The 20,655-nt window shown below is 42.7% G+C and overlaps 1 protein-coding gene across 13 annotated transcripts in view; it reads right to left on the bottom strand.

Annotated features, from left to right (window-relative positions):
* LOC143808019 (uncharacterized) overlaps window positions 1–20,655 on the bottom strand; it is a 428,145-nt gene that overhangs the window by 361,332 nt on the left and 46,158 nt on the right. For all 13 annotated transcript variants that reach the window (XM_077290233.1, XM_077290228.1, XM_077290231.1 and 10 more), the window contains exons 11-13: window positions 7,620–7,784; window positions 7,216–7,389; window positions 6,457–6,590 (exon numbers count right to left, since the gene is read on the bottom strand). In XM_077290233.1, the coding sequence (XP_077146348.1) occupies window positions 6,457–6,590; window positions 7,216–7,389; window positions 7,620–7,784 (473 nt within the window). The remainder of the gene's footprint in view (window positions 1–6,456; window positions 6,591–7,215; window positions 7,390–7,619; window positions 7,785–20,655) is intronic.

The following is a 20,655-nucleotide window of genomic DNA, read 5'->3' on the forward strand; positions in this document are numbered from 1 at the left end:
CCCAAGGAGCACTGTGCAATCGATCATATTGAAATGGAAGGAGTATCATACCACTGCAAATCTACCAAGACCCGGCTGTCCCTTTAAACTTTTGTCTCAAACAAGGAGAAAACTCATCACAGATGCAGCCAAGAGACCCATGATCACTCTGGATGAACTGCAGAGATCTACAGCTGAGGTGGAACACTCTGTCCATAGGACAACAATCAGTCGTACACTGCAGAAATCTGGCCTTTATGGAAGCGTGGCAAGAAGAAAGCCATTTCTCAAAGATATCCATAAAAAGTTTTGTTTAAAGTTTGCAACAAGCCACCTGGGAAACACACCAAATATGTGGAAGAAGGTGCTCTGGTCAGATGAAACCAAAATCGAACTTTTTGGCAACAATGCCAAATGTGTGTTTGGAGTAAAGGCAACACAGCTCATCACTCTGAACACACCATCCCCAATGTCAAACATGGTGGTGGCAGCATCATGGTTTAGGCCTGATTTTCTTCAGCAGGGAAAAGGAAGATGGATAAAATTGATGGGAAGATGGATGGAGCCAAATACAGGACCATTCTTGAAGAAAACCTGTTGTAGTCTGTAAAAGACCTGAGACTGGGACGGAGATTTGTCTTTCAACAAGATAATGATCCCAAACATAAAGCAAAATCTACAATGGAATGGTTCACAAATAAACGTATCCAGGTGTTAGAATGGCCAAATCAAAGTCCAGACCTCAATCCAATCGAGAATCTGTGGAAAGAGCTGAAAACTGCTGTTCACAAACGATCTCCATCAAACCTCACTGAGCTCAAGCTGTTTGCCAAGGAAGAATGGGCAAGAATTTCTATCTCTCGATGTACAAAACGGATAGAGACATACCCCAAGCGACTTGCAGCTGTAATCGCAGCAAAAGGTGGCGCAACAAAGTAGTAAGTTAAATGGGCTGAATAATATTGCACACCCCACTTTTCAGTTTTTGAATTTCCACAAAAATTAAAAAAAAAATACATTTCCTTCAACTTTACAATTGTGTTCCACTTGTTGTTGATTCTTCACAATAAATTTACATTTGATATCTTTATGTTTGAAGCATGATATGTGGGAAAATGTTGAAAAGTTCCAGGGGGCCAAATACTTTTGCAAGTCACTGTACCTGGAGTGTGGTTAATTATTTGTACCAGCAAACTTGTGTCAATAACTTCGCTAACACACTGCAACAAAATTTAAAGGTACAGTAGGCCAGAAATGGCTGAATTTTGAGTGCAATTTTTATCTTTGATCCATGTGACGGACAAACCACTGTTGTAAATAGCTGGCCTGTAAAAAAATTATTCCTGGCCCCTGATACCTGGGGCTATGTCTAGAAATAACTTTAATAGCAGCAGACGGAACTTGAATGGACCCTCTTGCTATATGCACTGCAGTCTGCCACATACACTGTCTGCCTTCCTGCCTAGCACTAATATCTATGCAACAATTATTAGTCCTCAGAAGGACTGTTAGTTGAGAAGGATATGTGTATTGTACATGGTATACCCACACGAAGTACAAAGCAAACAAATTTCTCCCTAGCTCAGCAGCAACTCTCCCTACACTGCCTCAATCCGAAGCAGACTGTGACGAGTGTTGTGAACTATACTTTTTGGCTCCCTCTTGTGGTCACTAGCGGTATGGCCTTGGATTGTCTTTCCCCAGGTTGGTAGTCACCTGGTTCGTTAGACCCTGGGTGTTCCTATTTAAACTTCCTGGATTCTTAGTCCATTGCCTGGCATCAATGTAATCAGTCCTTGTCTGGTTGCTCCTGTCTACTGGTCCTGATTTTTGCAAGATAAGCTAAGTCCTGCTTTCTTATTTTTGTTCATTTGTATTGTTTTGTTTTTTGTCCAGCTTGTTCATAATGTGATTCCTGATTTTGCTGGAAGCTCTAAGGGGGCTGATATTCTCCCCCCACACCGTTAGTCGGTGCGGGGGTTCTTGGATATTCAGCGTGGATATTTTTGTAGGGTTTTTCGCTGACCGCATAAGTCCGCTTTCTATATTTCTGCTATTATATAGTGGGCCTCTCTTTGCTGAATCTAGTTCATACTTACGTTTGTCCTTTCTTCTTACCTCACCGTTATTATTTGTTGGGGGCGTGTCTTTACTTTGGGGTACCTTTCTCTTGAGGCAAGTGAGGTCTGATTTTCCCTGAAAGGGTTAGTTAGTTCTCCGGCTGGCGCGAGACGTCTAGAACCAACGTAGGTACGTTCCCCGGCTGCTATTAGTTGTGGGTTAGGATCAGGTATGCGGTCAGCTCAGTTACCACCTCCCTATGAGCTGGTTTTTTATGTTTGCAGACTTTGCTGAAAACCTTGAGATCCTCTACCATTGGGATCATAACAGACGAGTATGGCGGTGCCAGGTCTGATATAGACCTGATGACGCTGTGTGGCCAGCCAGTCACTGCAATGCCATAACTAAAAAGGGCTGCGGCATTACAGTGAGTTGCATACAATCTCTGCGTGTTCATTGGCTCTCTACAGAGCACCAAACTTGCAGGGCGGGGACCAGAGCTCCTGCCAAGCAACCCGGGAAAGAATCGGCGAGCTCCAAGTAGTGGTGAGCATGCTCTCTCATCACTATTTTTTTATATTTTGGCACTTTTACATAACAAAAACTATTTTACAGAAAAAATAATTACTTTTGCATCGCTTTATTCTGAGAGCTATTACTTTTTTATTTTTCTGCTGATGGAGATGTATGGTGACTTGTTATTTGCAGGACAAGATGGCGTTTTCAACGGTACCATATTTATTAATATATATCTTTTTTATTGCGTTTTATTCCACTTTAGGTTCAGGGGTCTTATTATAAAGCATTGTTTTTTATTTATTTTTTATGGTATTCACTAAAGGGATTAACTAGTTGGGACAGTTTTATATGTCGGGTCATTACCGACATGGTATACCAAATATGTGTACTTTCATTGTTTAGATTTTTTTCATACAATATTTAATTATTGATGCAATATCTTTTGATGTTTAAAAAAAATATTATTACAAAGATTAAAAAAATAGTTTTTAACCTTTTTTACTTTGTCCCACTATGGGACTATCATTTTTTGACAGAAAAAGTTGCTGATCATGCAATTCTTCTAGCTCTGGTGACCAGGATGTTGTCATGACTAGTGTTGAGCATTCCGATACTGCAAGTATCGGGTATCGGCCGATACTTGCTGTATCGGAATTCCGATACCGAGATCCGATATTTTTGTGATATCGGGTATCGGTATCGAAACAACATTAATGTAAAAATGTGTAAAAGAGAGAATTAAAATAAAAAATATTGCTATACTCACCTCTCCAACGCAGCCTGCACCTTACCGAGGGAAGCGGCAGCGTTCTTTGTTTAAAATTTGCGCTTTTCTTTCCTTTACGTGAGTCCCGGCTTGTGATTGGTTGCGTGCCGCCCATGTGACCGGGACGCAACCAATCACAGCAAGCCGTGACGTAATTTCAGGTCCTTCAGGATTTTAAAATTACGTTCCGGCGTTGTGATTGGTTGCGTCGCAGTCACATGGGCGACGCAACCAATCACAGCAAGCCGTGACGTAATTTCAGGTCCTTAAGGATTTTAAAATTACGTCCCGGCTTTGTGATTGGTTGCGTCGCAGTCACATGGGAGACGCAACCAATCACAAGCCGTGACGTCACGGGAGGCTGGACACGCGCGCATTTTAAAATGGGCGCGTGTCCAGCCTCCCGTGACGTCCCGGCTTGTGATTGGTTGCGCCGCGATCAACCAATCACAAGCCGGGAGGCTGGACACGCGCGCATTTTAAAATTTTAAACACGCGCGCGTGTCCAGCCTCCCGGCTTGTGATTGGTTGACCGCGGCGCAACCAATCACAAGCCGGGACGTCACGGGAGGCTGGACACGCGCCCATTTTAAAATTTTAAAATGCGCGCGTGTCCAGCCTCCCGGCTTGTGATTGGTTGACCGCGGCGCAACCAATCACAAGCCGGGACGTCACGGGAGGCTGGACACGCGCCCATTTTAAAAAGCGCGCGTGTCCAGCCTCCCGTGACGTCACGGCTTGTGATTGGTTAATGGCGGCCATGTTGCCGGGACGCGGACCAATCACAGCAAGCCGTGACATAATTTCGTCACGGCTTGCTGTGATTGGTCCGCGTCCCGGCAACATGGCGCCGTGACCAATCATAAGCCGGGACGTCACTGGAGGCTGGACACGCGCGCTTTTTAAAAAGCGCGCGTGTCCAGCCTCCCGTGACGTCACGGCTTGTGATTGGTTAATGGCGGCCATGTTGCCGGGACGCGGACCAATCACAGCAAGCCGTGACGTAATTTCGTCACGGCTTGCTGTGATTGGTCCGCGTCCCGGCAACATGGCCGCCCTGACCAATCACAAGCCGGGACTTCACGTAACCAAGTAAAAGCGCGAATTTTAAACAAACAACGCTGCCGGTTCCCTCGCTGAGGTCCAGGCTGCGTCGGACAGGTGAGTATAGCGATATTTTTTATTTTAATTCTTTCTTTTACACATTTATATGGATCCCAGGGCCTGAAGGAGAGTTTCCTCTCCTTCAGACCCTGGGAACCATCAGGAATACCGTCCGATACTTGAGTCCCATTGACTTGTATTGGTATCGGGTATCGGTATCGGATTGGATCCGATACTTTGCCGGTATCGACCGATACTTTCCGATACCGATACTTTCAAGTATCGGACGGTATCGCTCAACACTAGGCATGACGTCATCGGGTCACCATGGCAATGATCTTCTGGCTCCTGGAATGCTGCGATCACTTTTGATAACAGCATTCAGGGGGTTAGAGTGCTGTGAACAGTGCTTGACCACTCCTGACATTTAGTGCTGGGTGTCAGCTGTCAGAATCATCTAACACTCAACAGCAATCACGTGCACACCACATGTGTGCGCGGGCAATCATGATGATGTAATAATCCTAGTCAAATAGGCCCAGGGCACATGATCGGATTATTAAGTCTGATGTTAGAAAAGGGTTAAAGAGGTTGATCATTGTATGTTTTGTGTTGGGGACATGATTTGTGGCACTTACTGATACATAAGTATTACACTTTCTCTTTCTGCATTTGTCACTGTAGCGTTACTCACAAACTGCACAGCTCTCCTGTCCACAATATGGCTGCCGATGTAGGAACATGTGACCAGACCTGTCCATTACTCCAATAATAAAAAGTTTCTCTTGTGAAGTGATTTTCAGTTAGAGTAAGCTGATGGACAGAACTAGTCACATATCAATACAACAGGATATGAAAGCTAAGCAGTTTTCTGAGGAAGGTGGCACAAATAAGAAAAGGAGGAGAAACTGTAATTCTTATATATTAGTAAGTGCCATAAAATCATGTCCCTGACAAACTTTATAAATTATACACAAGGCGCCCAACCCCTTTAACACTATGATCTAATGACAATTGGATCCAATATTTTTACTAGCAGTGATAAAGTTGTTAAAGTACACAGTGACTGAGCTTTGTGAATATTTTATAGTGATATAAAACCCATGTTGATGGTTGATGTGGTGTCACCAGCCTGATGCGGAAATAAAACAGATACAAATTAACCCTTAATTCCAAGAAGTTTGGTTATAGCTTCCCAGCCTATTTTTGGATTATTTTGTTATCATATTATGCCTATGTGGGATTATATTGATTTAACCCATTATCTACCAATGTCCTTTTTTGGGGATGCCTAATCTTTAGCTTCTAGCAACTAAGATTTTATAATTTTTATAATTAGGTCCAATTTTTTGTGTTGTGTTTGTAAAATGAATGTTTTCAAAATAGGACATCATGTCATTGTCATTTTTAAATGAATATTGGGATGCCCTTTTCTGAAAAATCCGTACTTGTAAAAATTTAAATTTGGCAAGTAATGGGTTAAGATGTAACACCTACTAAAAGTTTAACCTTTCCTTTACTTATTTTTTAATCCCTCTGTTAGTTGTATTATTATTCCAACTTGTAGCTATTAGTGATGAGCGGACCTGCTCGGATAAGGTATCATCTGAGCATGCTCGTGTGCTACCCGAAAGTCTTTGGCGTGTCCAAAAGATATGTTCAAGTGCAACAACCGCAACACATGCAGGGATTGCCTGTTTGGTAGGCAATTCCTGCGTGTGTTGCAGCAGTCTAACAGCCGTGAGACATGTAGCTACGGACTTGAACATATAATTCGAGCATGCCGAAGTACCTCAGTTAGCACACGAGAATGCTCAGATAACACCTTATCCAAGCATTATTATTCGCTCATCACTAGTAGCTATCCATTCATGGATTCGGCATTTGACTATTTATGAATAATCTCTTTTAAATGGATGGTAACATGATCAAGTCAGAAAAGAGATGCACATTGGCGTTATACAAACTATTGGAAACTAAGCTCTCTCTGTTACATATCACACTGCTATAGTGCACAAGCATTATACCTGAAGTAGCCCATTTTCGGTAAGTAATAATTGGGAAGTGAGTTATAACTCCAGTTCATTCCTCCATCAGCATATCGCATCAGGCAGAAAGAGAAGATGCCGTCTGTGACTAACACAGCTTGGTAGGTGTTTGTCTGCAATAACAATGGTAAGGTTGGAATGATTACAATGAATGGGTACAATGAACATATAAATTACACTTTTAACTGTTAGGATATGATAACACATTAATGAATAGGTCATCAATATGAGATCTGTACAGGTTTGACATCTGGCCCTGGTGTCATCAGTGCTTTGGGTCCATGTGTCTTCAGTGTTCGGTCAGTGAGTCACTAGTGTTTCATCAATGTTTTTCACATATGGATAAAGAAAGAAAAACTAAAAATCTTGTCCTATACTTTGCAATGTTAAACACGGACAGCATAGAGAGGGTGCATGAATGCCATCCATGTGCTGTGTGTTTTTCATGGACCCATAGACTTGTAGATTTACTTGGTACAGACATGTCTCCATGAGTTTTGCACGGACACACAGTGCGTGAAAAAACATAGGTACTTGTTGTATCCTTCAGAAAATAGGTATAATACACATTCATGCAACACATATTGTAAGGCTGAATGAGGAATAAAATCAGGTGGTGGCAAAAATCAATGGTCTAAATTGTTCTTATGTGGAACTGGGGTTGCTGTAAAAGTTTTACAAAAGAGGAAACATTTTAAGAAACATCTGAGCAATTGCTTAAGTTTCTACTCCTCTCACCTCAAACTCTTTAAAGAAATACCCCGGATATGGTGGAACCTGATGCCACGTTATCTTAATGGCCCAGAGAGCTTTAAAATCCACAGGAAGTGAAGGAAAATATGACTTTATTTCAGATTCAAGGTCGGTTTTGAAATCTGTGTGTTGATCGGGTGAAGCCTGGAAGTCATAAGTCTGCAAAAAAATGAGAAAAAGAAGATTTAGATTTATAAGGCAAGAAAAATTGAATAGCAAACAACTTTATGACTTTCATAGTCTTAGATTATAGTTGTTTTTCTTAAAGAGAACATTGTCATTCCAGTACATTATTTAGGACACTGAGGAAATAGTATTTAGTTTAAAGAAAGCATTATGTCTATTCATTTTTGGTATATTAGGATTCAATTATTAAAGATTTAACTCACCTGATAGTAAAGTTCTCCAATTTTGGAGAAATCTGCATCTGCCCAGAAAATGGCTATCATCGGAGGAGTAGAAAGATCGTAGTCATAGAAGTTATGAGAGTATTTCTGGTTGTAAACTGGGTCATAGAAATTTCGCTTGAAAATTATAACGCCATTGTCTGTGAACTGTTGAAAAAAAATAAAGGAAAATATAATGACTATTGAGGCATATAACAAACAGTGAAAGGGTGTCAGTAATATACAAAATGGGAAAGTCATCATGACTCAAGGCAAAAGCCATGGGAAATGAATATTTTTCCACGCTTGTTCAGAGGTAAATTGCAACTACTTTAATAGAGATGTGAAGTATAGAGGTTGGCAGTATGTACTGCACAACTATGTGATATACAGGGCACTATGTACATATTCTGTGTATTATTGAATACAATATTGCTTCCAGTCTAACATTATAAAAAGTTTTCCATGTTAATTCTTGGCTCCCGCACCGCTGTTCTGGCACGTGAATTTGACGCCCAATCTGCAAAGGCACCATGCTCCTGGCTTTGAATGACAGATGGCCTTAATGCTGAGGGAGTGTCAGTCAGGGATGGGAATGTGGTTACCGATGCCACTCTGTATTCTCAGACAGTGACTGAACTTGAGCCAGTGCTGCCTCCATGACTGAAACCAGGAGAATAAAGTTAATTTTCTCCCCGCAGCATTCAGGTAAGTGCAGGCCCCAGGGAGATCAGTAACAAATTTAACCTGTACATTAACCCCATATCTACAGGTTAATAGTCTTTTTTCTGATGACAGGTTCCCTTTAACCTTTCAGTTTACTCAGTTGCTACACACTCTCCTCTTGTGGCCTACTGATCAACAGTACCTTATCTTCTTATAATATATTCTATAAATGCCAGTAACTAGGAACTAGCTTTCGGAAATGCCAATGTAACTCTTCCCCACATGGACTGACGCTAAAAGTTAACCATGTCACTGGTCACAGGGTCACTAGTGTTGTATGTGATCGGAGTTTTATGTATTGTGAAGGTTGTTGTCCTGTATGATGTGAAACCCATAAGTTTCCCTCCAGCATGATATGTGTTAAGTGTAAATCAGCAGGTACCAGGGTCTGGGTTTTGTTGTAAGTAGGTGTAAGAGATGGGCTAGAAGCCTAAACATCATATCTGCACCTCAAGGATGAAGATGAAGGGAGTTAAATGTCCAGCAACTGTCTTATTTCTCTCTGGTTCGTTTGGAGGAAGGAAGCCTCCAGGATCATGCTCCAGTGGGATTTGCCGTGTGTTTGTCCCAGAAGGCTTGGGCCAGACTGGGGAGGAGTTTGTATGGACTTTTTATTTTCATTTGTGCCAGAAAGACTGCTTTTGCGTTACTATTTTGGCTTTATGGTTTATGAAGAAATAAACCACCTAGAGACTCTAATATAAAGTGTTCCTGTGTCTACCTGGGGAAGCAGCTGAGAGAGCCGACCTTCCACACAGCCTAACAAATGTCTGCTGAGCACAGTACATATATAATCACACATAAATCAGGTTATTGCATTACAATAAGTTAAGAAATCTTCATAGAGGGTGTCAGGGTGACTTCTCATTTACACTAGGACTGATATCACCATAATATAGTGACCATACAATGGTAAAACAGTTTTACACTAGTGATCTACACACCATATAATGTACAGTGGGTGCGGAAAGTATTCTAACCCCTTTACACTTTCCACTCTTTGATTCATTGCAGCCATTTGGTCAATTCAAAAAAGTTAATTTTTTTCCTCATTAATGTACACTTTGCATCCCATCTTGACTGAAAAAAACAGAAATGTAGAATTTTTAGCAAATTTTTTTAAAAAAGAAAAACTTAAATATCATATGGTCATAAGTATTCAGACCCTTTGCTCAGTATTGAGTAGAAGCACCTTTTTGAGCTAGTACAGCCATGAGTCTTCTTGGGAATGATGCAACAAGTTTTTCACACCTGAATTTGGAGATCCTCTGCTATTCTTCCTTGCAGATCCTCTCCAGTTCCTTCAGGTTGGATAGTGAACATTGGTGGACAGCCATTTTCAGGTCTCTCCAGAGATGCTCAATTGGGTTTAGGTCAGGGCTATGGCTGGGCCAGTCATGAATGGTCACAGACTTGTTCTGAAGCCACTCCTTTGTTATTTTAGCTGTGTTCTTAGGGTCATTGTCTTGTTGGAAGGTAAACCTTCGGCCAAGTCTGACGTCCAGAGCACTCTGGAAGAGGTTGGCTGCATTCATGTTTCTTTCAATTGCAACTAGTCATCGTGTCCCTACAGCTGAAAAGCGCCCCCATAGCATGATGCTGCCACCACCATGTTTCACTGTTGAAATTGTATTGGGTAGGTTATGAGCAGCGTCTGGTTTTCTCCACACATACTGCTTAGAATTATCACCAAAATGTTCTATCTTCGTCTCATCAGACCAGAGAATCTTATTTCTCTTAATCTGGGAGTCCTTCATGTGTTTTTTAGCAAACTCTATGCGGGTTTTTATATGCCTTGCACTGAGGAGAGGCTTCCATCAGGCTACTCTGCCATAAAGGCCCGACTGGTGGAGAGCTGCAGTGATAGTTGACTTTGTGGAAATTTCTCCCATCTCCCTACTGCATCTGTGGAGCTCAGCCATACTGATCTTGGGGTTCTTGTTTATCTCTCTCACCAAGGCTGTTCTCCCATGATTGCTCAGTTTGGCTGGGCGGCCAGGTCTAGGATGATTTCTGGTGTTCCCAATCCTATTCCATTTAAGGATTATGGAGGCCACTGTGTCTTAGGAACCTTGAGTACTGCAGAAGTTCTGGTGTAACCTTGGCCATATCTGTTCCTTGCCACAGTTCTGTCTCTGAGCTCCTTAGCCTGTTCCTTTGACCTCATGATTCTCATTTGGTCTGACATGCATTGTGAGCTGTGCAGTCTTATATAGACAGGTGTGTGCCTATGCAAATCAAGTCCTATAAGTTTAATTTAACACAGCTGGACTCCAAGGAAGGAGTACAACCATCTCAAGGAGGATCACAAGAAAACAGACAGCATGTGACTTAAGGTTCTGATCATAGGGTCTCTTTTGTTACTAACTGAATGATTTATCACTAAGAGATTAACATTGCTGGACTAGTCTGGCAACACCCTCCTTTGATAAGGACCTCATTGTCTATGGAATTTTTTACACCCGAATAGCCTGGTTTGAGTAGGGATATTTCTTTCAGCTTTAACATACTAAAATAGTAACATAGTATTTAAGGTTGAAGGGAGACCTCAAGTCCATCTAGTTCAAGACATGTCCTAACATGTTCATCCAGTGGAAGGCAAAAAAAAACACAAGCGGAAAACACTAAGCTCCACATTAAAGGAAAAAATTCCTTCCCGACTCGACATATGGCAATCAGACTAGTTCTCTGGATCAACGCCCTATAAGGGAATCTAGTATATATAACCTGTAACATTATACTTTACAAGAAAAGCATCCAGTCCCTCCTTAAATTTCAATAATGAATCACTCATTACAACATCATATGGCAGAGCGTTCCATAGTCTCACTGCTCTTACAGTAAAGAATATGCATTTGTGATTATGATTAAACCTTCTTTCTTCCAGACGTAGAGTATGCCCCCTTGTCCCCGTCTCAGGTCTAAAGGTACCGCCACATTAAGCGACGCTGCAGCGATATTGACAATGATGCCGATCGCTGCAGCGTCGCTGTTTGGTCGCTGGAGAGCTGTCACACAGACAGCTCTCCAGCGACCAACGATGCCGAAGTCCCCGGGTAACCAGGGTAAACATCGGGTTGCTAAGCGCAGGGCCGCGCTTAGTAACCGGATGTTTACCCGTGTTACCAGTGTAAATGTAAAAAAAAAAACACTACATACTTACATTCGCATCCCCCGGCGTCCGCTTCCCTGCACTGTGTAAGCGCCGGCCCTAACAGCAGGGCGGTGACGTCACCGCTGTGCTTTGCCTTACGGCCGGCACTGACACATTCAGTGCAGAAAGCTCTGAGCAGCAGCGCGGACGCCGGGGGACGTGACAGACATCAGAAGGTGAGTATGTACTGTTTTTTTTTACTTTTACAATGGTAACCAGGGTAAATATCGGGTTACTAAGCATGGCCCTGCACTTAGTAACCCAATATTTACCCTGGTTACCATTGTAAAACATCGCTGGCATCGTTGCTTTTGCTGTCAAACACGACGATACACGCCGATCTGATGACCAAATAAAGTTCTGAACTTTCAGCAATGACCAGCGATATCACAGCGGGATCCAGATCGCTGCTGCGTTTCAAACACAACGATATCGCTATCCAGGACGCTGCAACGTCATGGATCGCTATCGTTATTGCTGCAAAGTCGTTTAGTGTGAAGGTACCTTAAGAGTAAAAAGATCATTAGAAAGGTCTTTGTACTAATGATCTTTTTACTCTTAGACCTGAGACAGGGACAAGGGGGCATCCTCTACTTCTGTAGGAAAGAAGGTTTAATCATAATAACAGACGCAGATTCTTTACTGTAAGAGCAGCTTTGCTTCATTCTAAATCTAAAAGCTCTGATTGTATCACATTGGCTGCACCCAGTCATCTAAGTGATACATCATTAGATTCAGCCTCTCTTTCCCTACATCATGCTGCTTTCAGAAGAGGTAGCAAAAACCTGTGAGAGATTTTCTTTAATTCTATTTACGCAATATGTATGTAACCCTTTCCACATTTATAGCACCATGAAATGAATTTATTAAAAATGAATAATAATAATAAAAATAATATTTGGGATTTCAGATTTGCTTAATTTCTTTGCAACTTTATTCATGATATACATCACATATTCATCATTCGTGCAGCATTACAAAGTTCACATGGATATCATTAATCTAATGGCCTGTCCATGTAATGCACAGATATTCTGAGTTCTTCAAAGTGAGAAATTCTCACAACAAATCAGTCTCTGCTTTTCTCTGGCTGTTTCAGATGTCCATGAAAATCGTTCAAAGGTCAGATCGCAATGCACAAGCTGGCTGCTCATTTCTTGTCCTGAGTGTGACAGCTATACACTGTGTTCCAAATTATTATGCAAATTGGATTTAAGTGTGATAAAGATTTAATTGTTTTTTTTTTTTCAAATAAACTCGTGGATGGTATTGTGTCTCAGGGCTCAATGGATCACTGAGATCAATCTTAAACACATGTGATAATTAGGTTTCCAGGTGATTCTAATTAAAGGAAAACTACTTAAAAATTATGTTCCACATTATTAAGCAGGTCACAGTTTTCAAGTAACATGGGAAAGAAAAAGGATCTCTCTGCTGCTGAAAAGCATCAAATAGTGCAATGCCTTGGTGAAGGGATGAAAACATCAGAAATTTCCCGAAAACGTAAGCGTGAGCATCGTACTATTAAGAGATTTGTGGCTGTATCTGAGCACAGATGTGTTTGTGCTGATAAAGGCATAATGAGGAAGATTTCTGCCAGGCAAGTTCATCGGATTAAGAGAGCAGCTGCTAAAAAGCCATTACAAAGCAGCAAACAGATATTTGAAGCTGCTGGTGCCTCTGAAGTCCCTCGAACCCCAAGGTGTAGGCTCCTTCAAAGGCTTGCTGTGGTGCATAAACCTACTATTCGGCCACCCTTAAACAGTGTTCACAAGCAGAAATGGTTGTATTGGGCCCAGACATACATGAAGACTAATTTCCAAACATTCTTGTTTACTGATAAGTGTTAAGCAACCCTGGATGGTCCAAATGGAGGGAGTAGTGGATGGTTGGTGTATGGCCAGCATGTCCCAACAAGGCTGCAACAACAGCAAGGAGGTGGAGGAGTCATGTTTTGGGCCGGAATCATGGAGAAACAGCTGGTAGGGCCCTTTAAGGTTCCTGAAGGTGTGAAAATGACCTCTGCAAAGTATATAGAGTTTCTGACTGACAACTTTCCTCCATGGTATAAAAAGCAGAAACGTGCCTTCAGGAGCAAAATCATCTTTATGCATGACAATGCACCATCTCATGCTGCAAAGAATACCTCTGGGTCATTGGCTGCTATGGGCATAAAAGGAGATAAACTCATCGTGTGGCCACCATCTTCACCTGACCACAACCCTATAGAGAACCTTTGGAGTATCATCAAGCAAAAGATCTATGAGGGTGGCCATTCACATCAAAACAGCAGCTCTGGGAGGCTATTCTGACTTCATGCAAAGAAATACAAGCAGAAACTCTCCAAAAACTCACAAGTTCAATGGATACAAGAATTGTGAAGGTGATATCAAAGAAGGGTTCTATGGTAACATATAACTTGGCCTGTTGGGATGTTTTGGAGTTAAATAGCTTTTTGTTCAGTGAATGTGACCTCCTAATGCTGCAAATTCCACAAATGTTCATTTTCAGTTCTTTAAAACATATCAAATGTTTAGAAATTCTACTGTGCCTAATAATTTGGAACAGTGCATTTTGAGTTTTTATTCTTTTTGGAGATTATACTGTTATCATTGGGAGGTTTATTCAATAAAATTCGATGTATACTCTAACGGGTGATTACTTTTATTAGACTGACTGTCATTTGCACCAACCATTTAGGAAAATCAGAGAAAAATGTCATTTGCATAATAATTTGGAACATAGTGTAGATGAGTGAACTTGTTCAGAAAAAGTTTGCCAATCTGAAACATCGCTCATTCGAATTTGTGCTTCACAAGCATTTTTCCTAAAGATGAACGAAAGTCGGTCAAAGTTCTGGAAATGACCAAGTTCACTAAAGGCTCTTTCAGAAGTCAGTGTTTCCGGTAGAAGCATGGGCCACAAAACATCCGCACATGTGCACACTGATGACACATGGATAACATCTGTGTGTCATCAGTGTGATATGTACCGGCACCTGGGAATCAGTTGTACTGTTCATGCTGTTCCCTGGCGCCAGGTGCTGAAGTGAAGATAGCTCACATCACTTTTACCTGCTTGCTCTGTGAACGGCGCTAGCAGAGGACAATGTTGAGAGATGTATTCAACTATTAAAAGTTCTTGCGGTGACATCGGTCAAGTCATAGGAGTACAACGTGAGACACTGAGCAGTGGTCGCACACGTTCCTCAGTGTCTCTGCTGGATGGCATGCTGTAAAGTCACATACCTAGACCCGTCACGGTACAAATTAATTATTATCTTCTCTGAGGATAGATGAGGAATTTTGTTGCTATTATTTTAAGTCTGTTGCAGAAGACATTGGCTTCTGTGGACTTGGCGATGACATAAGTATGGTTTCATTTAGATTCATTAAAGGAGACTGTGTCATTCTTCCAATTAAATGACTTATTCTGGGTGTGTTTTTTTTTTTTTAAACAATATGACAATGAGGTTAGTAATGGGGGCATCTTAAAGACTTCTCTCCTTTACTAACCTCTGGACTTGACGTCATCTGACAATTCTAAGGTAACACAAAGCCCCATAATTATCACCCCACTTGCCACTACACCAGGACAAATGGGAAGAGCGAGGCTAAGTTTCAGATTTGGCACATCTATAAGATGTGGTGGCTGACAGCTGATGTTTTAAATCTGGTAGGGGCCAGTATCCATGGCCCCTAATTAGGCTATTAATATCAGCCTGCAGCTGTAAGCTTAGCCTTTGCTGGTTATTAAATATAGAGGCCCCATATCATTTTTTTGGGGGGTACCCCATTTTAATAACCATGAAAGGCTAAGCATACAGATATGAGCTGATATTTATCACCTGGGAACCTTTTTGAATATTGTTTTTTTCCCAGAATATTACCATCAGCCCCCAGCCATTGGCTTTCCCTGTTCTGATTATGAAAATTACGGGGGACCCACACATTTTCTTTCAATTACTTTTTTAATTGTCAACAAGAACAGTATGGTCGCCTGTGTTCATAGCAGCTTTTTCTCTTCCTTTGCAAGTGCCAGTGCCGGACTTATCAACAGCCACAAGTCTGGCACTTGGCACTCCGGCATTTAGCAATCCATCACTGGAGCTGCTATGAGTCCTGGTGGCTGGAGCTGAGGTAACCTTTTATCAAAGTCCAGAGCTACCAAATCTCCTGCCAGCTGCAAGGATTGGAAACCTCATATGAAACTTTGAGGGACACTTTAAGGTTACTGAAGTATCCAGCTGTTGGATCACCTGAAGGCTGTAAACTAAGGTTACATTGGGTGTGTATGTTACTGTGCTAGTAAATAAATTAAAAAAAAGAATGGGGTGCCCTTTAATTTTGATAAACAGCTGAGGGAAAACTGATGTCTGGGGACTGATACTAATATTCTGGGAAAGAGAAAATATTCATAAAGGTTCCTAGGCTATTAATATCACTACACAGCTGTACACTTAGCCTTTTTTGGTTATTAAAATGGGAGACCACTAAGATTAAAAAACGTGGGGTTCCCCTGTATTTTTGATAACCAGCCAGGCAAAACTGACAGTTGCAGGCTGCATCCCTCAGCTGTCAGCTTCAGCAAGGCTGGTTATCAAGAATAAAGGAGTCCCAATGCCGTATATTTTAATAATTTAAATAGTTATAAAAGAAATGGCATGGTATCCCACAATTTTTGGCAACCAGTCAATCTAAAGCAGACAGCTGGGGCTGGAAATCTCTGGCTGTTAAAGGACCATGGACATTGTCCCCCCGACTACAAATAGCAGCCCGCAGCTGCCCCAGAAAGGGCATATCTATTAGATGCCCTAATTCTGATGCTTTGCCTTGCTATTCCCATTTGTCCATTGGCAAGTGGGGTTCATATTTGTGGTGTTAGTGTCACCTTTGTATTGTCCGCCCATCAGCCTATGGTTTAGTAATGAAGAGGTGTCTATAAGACGTCTTTTCATTACTAATCCTTTAGTTATATTGTTATATTGTAAATAAACACACTGCCAGAAAAAAGTTCATTATCTATATATATAAAAGGCATCGTGATTACTCGCTAATCCCGCCCCCTGCACAGTAGCTCCGCCCTACCACATCACCACACATAATCCCGCCCCTTCAACACATCACCACACAATCCCGCTCCCCCAACACATCACCACACATAATCCCGCCACCCACCACATTACCACACATAATCCCGCCCCCCACCACATTACCACACATAATCCCGCCCCCACCACATTACCACACATAATCCTGCCCCCACCACATTACCACACATAATCCCACCCCCACCACATTACCACACATAACCCGCCCCCCACCACATCACCACACATAATCTCACCCCCCACCACAACACCACACATAATCCTGCCCCCCACCACATTGCCACACATAATCCCGCCTCTCCACCACATTACTACACATAATCCCACCCCCACCACATTACCACATATAATCCCGCCCCCTCCACATTACCACACATAATCCCGCCCCCCACCACATCACCACACATAGTCCCGTCCCCACCACATTACCACAGATAATCCCACCCCCTGCACAGTAGCTCCGCCTCCCAACCCATCAGCACACATAATCCCGCCGCCCCACTACAGTACCACACATAATCCCTCCTACACCACATTACCACACGTAATCCTGCCCCACCACCACTTTACCACACATAATCCCGCCCCACCTCATTACCACACATAATCCAACCCCCATCACATTGCCACACATAATCCCGCCCTCCCACCACATTGCCACACATAATCCCGCCCCCACCACATTACCACAAATAATCCCGCCCCCACCACATTACCACACATTATCCTGCCCCCACCACATTACCACACATAATCCTGCCCCCCCACCACATTACCACACATAATCTTGAGCCCACCACATCACCACACATAATCCCGCCCCCTGCAGAGTAGCTCCGCCCCACCCCATCACCACACATAATCCCGCCCCCCCACCACATTATCACACATAATCCCCCCACCACCACATTACCACACATAATCCTGCCCCCCCACCACTTTACCACACATAATCCTGCCCTCCACCACATTACGACACATAATCCCATCCCCCCACCACATTAACACACATAATCCCATCCCCCCACCACATTAACACACATAATCCCATCCCCACCACATTACCACACATAATCCTGCCCCCCCACCACATTACCACACATAATCCCACCCCCACCACATTACCACACATAATCCCGCCCCCCCCACCACATTACCACACATAATCCCACCCCCCCACCACATTACCACACATAATCCCGCCCCCCACCACATTACCACACATAATCCTGCCCCCCACCACATTACCACACATAATCCCGCCCCCCACCACATTAACACACATAATCCCGCCCCCACCACATTACCATACATAATCCTGCCCCCCACCACATTACCACACATAATCCCGCCCCCCACCACATTACCACACATATTCCCACCCCCCACCACATTACCACACATAATCCCGCCCCCCCACCACATTACCACACATAATCCTGCCCCCCCACTACATTTTCACAAATAATCCCGCCCCCTTACCACATTACCACACACAATCATGCCCCATTACATTACCACACATAATCCCGCCCCCCCACCATATTGCCACACATAATCCTGCCCCCCCACATTACCACACGAGGATCCGTCCACACACATTACCACACGAGGCTCCGTACCCACACATTACCACATGAGTCTCTGTCCTCACACATTACCATACGAGGCTCTGTCCCCACACATTACCATATGAGGCTTCATCCTCACACATTACCACAGGAGGCTCCATCCCCACACATTACCACACGAGGCTCCGTCCCCACACATTACCACACGAGGCTCCGTACCCACACATTACCACACGAGGCTCCGTACCCACACATTACCACACGAGGCTCCGTCCTCACACATTACCATACGAGGCTCTGTCCCCACACATTACCATACGAGGCTCCGTCCTCACACATTACCACACGAGGCTCCGTCCCCACACATTACCACAGGAGGCTCTGTCCCCACATATTACCACATGAATCCAGTTTGCTTTTGATTTTACACTGTGAATAAAATGTATTAGTATTATTCTGATTTTTAATTATTATTATTGTTATTAACTTCATTTTAAGTTAATTTACCACCTGCGTAAGTGCTATTAAATGTTGTCATTATTTACTTTAGTTTAATCACTAGCAGCGTTAATTAGATAGCAATGAGCATGCCGAGCGTTAGCTGGCTGGAAACAGCTAGTTTGAAATAAAAGCAAACCACACTTTTCCATTATTATTTAAAAATAACAAACACAGTTATAATGCCCTTTCCATTGAAGCTCTCATCTCCTGTAATAAAACAAAAATAAAAAACAACCATATCCCTCATCTGTCTGTCGCTCTGTCCCATGCTGTAATCCATGTCTTGGGATAAACAGTTTTCAACCTGGATGGTGCCAAGATGCGACCGTCCAGACTGAGAACCACTGTAGAATGAGCTGCTGACCAGCGATGACTTCATTGAGGTTACCACAGGCACTGAGGCTTTGTTCCCAGCTGGCCCCTAAATTGCAGTGGCCTCGGTGAACTAAGCACTGCACTGTGAGACTTTTTATCACTGTGCTAGCGGTTATCTCACCGCGGTCAATGCAGTTTAGAGGCTTTGCTGGTAACGCAGCCTCAGTGATCGGTGGAAACCTTGATGAAGTCACCACTCGTCACTGATGCTGCACTTGCAGCAGCTCACTTCTCAGTGGTTCTGAGCCTGGGTAGTTGCATCTTGGCACTATCCAGGTGCAAAACTAATCTTTTAATTATTTATTTATAGCACAATTGATGGGTCAATTGATGTCACTTTTCTGCCCCTAATTTTAGCTGATTTGGCAGCTTTTTTCTCCCCTGAAGGTGTTGTGTTTGTGATGGTTTAGCTTCCCATTGAAGTCAATGGGGTTCGAGTATGTTCATTGAAGTGTTCAGTGAACATGTTTTGTGAACATCGAGATGTTCGCCAGTCTGAGCTGAACTGAATCTTGAAAGGTTCACTCATCTCTAGTGACAGCTTCATAGAAAAAGATGAACCTATCATGCTTGAGTCAGGAGATGTGCAGCCTGTCCATGCATTGCAATTCAACATAAGACCGATTATCCCAACTTCTGAAAGAGCCCAAATACTTGGGGGGCTTGAAATTTAGATCCCCCCTATTTACTCATATTCCTCCCATAAATTCTTCGAAGGCAAATGTTCTCTGACACATCTTCTAAAGTTCTGACCTCAACCCCTCCAATCATTTTTTTATATTGCAATTATCATGGGTCACTTGCCAAGTGTGATGGGTGGACCCATGAATGTTCGGTTCCTTCGAGTTCGGCTGAACATTAAAAAAAGTTTGGGGTACTGGAATGGTACCCAAACTTGAATTTGCACCCGGACCCCATTTAAATGAATGGGGAGCCTGAACATTCGGCATTTTGCAAGTTGTCATTTGTATGATAACGTAAGAAACACCCGCTATGATCGGCAGTAACTTGAAAGCTGAAAGCACTGCAGTTCCCACGCTGTCACACAGATGACAGCTAAGAACCAGCAGTTGTAACCAGCTGTTAAAAGCTTACCACCAGTCATAGGTGTTGGCTGATGACAGTACTACTCTCAACAGCCTATGCTCGTCTTGCTGATAGAAGCGAGAGCAGGTGAGGCTGATGAGAGTATTCACCAGATGGCACAAGTCCATAGTAATAAATATGCCAGTGAAATAATTAGTGCAGTGTGTGTAGCTTACTGTACATGTATTTTTTAAACGAATAAATCATAGAAAAAATTACGTGGGGTCCCCTTTATTCTTTAGAACCAACAATGGTAAAGGCGACAGCATCCGGCCACAGCCCTAAGCTGTGAGCTTTATATTGGCTTTATCTTGTTATCAAAAATAGAGGGGTCCCAACAACAATTATGTATTTAATTTATTTATTCAATAAGTACATACAGTTAGGTCCATATATATTTGGACAGAAACAACATTTTTCTATTTTTGGTTATAGACATTACCACAATGAATTTTAAACAAAACAATTCAGACGCAGTTGAAGTTCAGACTTTCAGCTTTCATTTGAGGGTATCCA

Source organism: Ranitomeya variabilis, chromosome 2 (genome assembly GCF_051348905.1).
Source record: "Ranitomeya variabilis isolate aRanVar5 chromosome 2, aRanVar5.hap1, whole genome shotgun sequence".
Lineage (NCBI taxonomy): Eukaryota > Metazoa > Chordata > Amphibia > Anura > Dendrobatidae > Ranitomeya > Ranitomeya variabilis.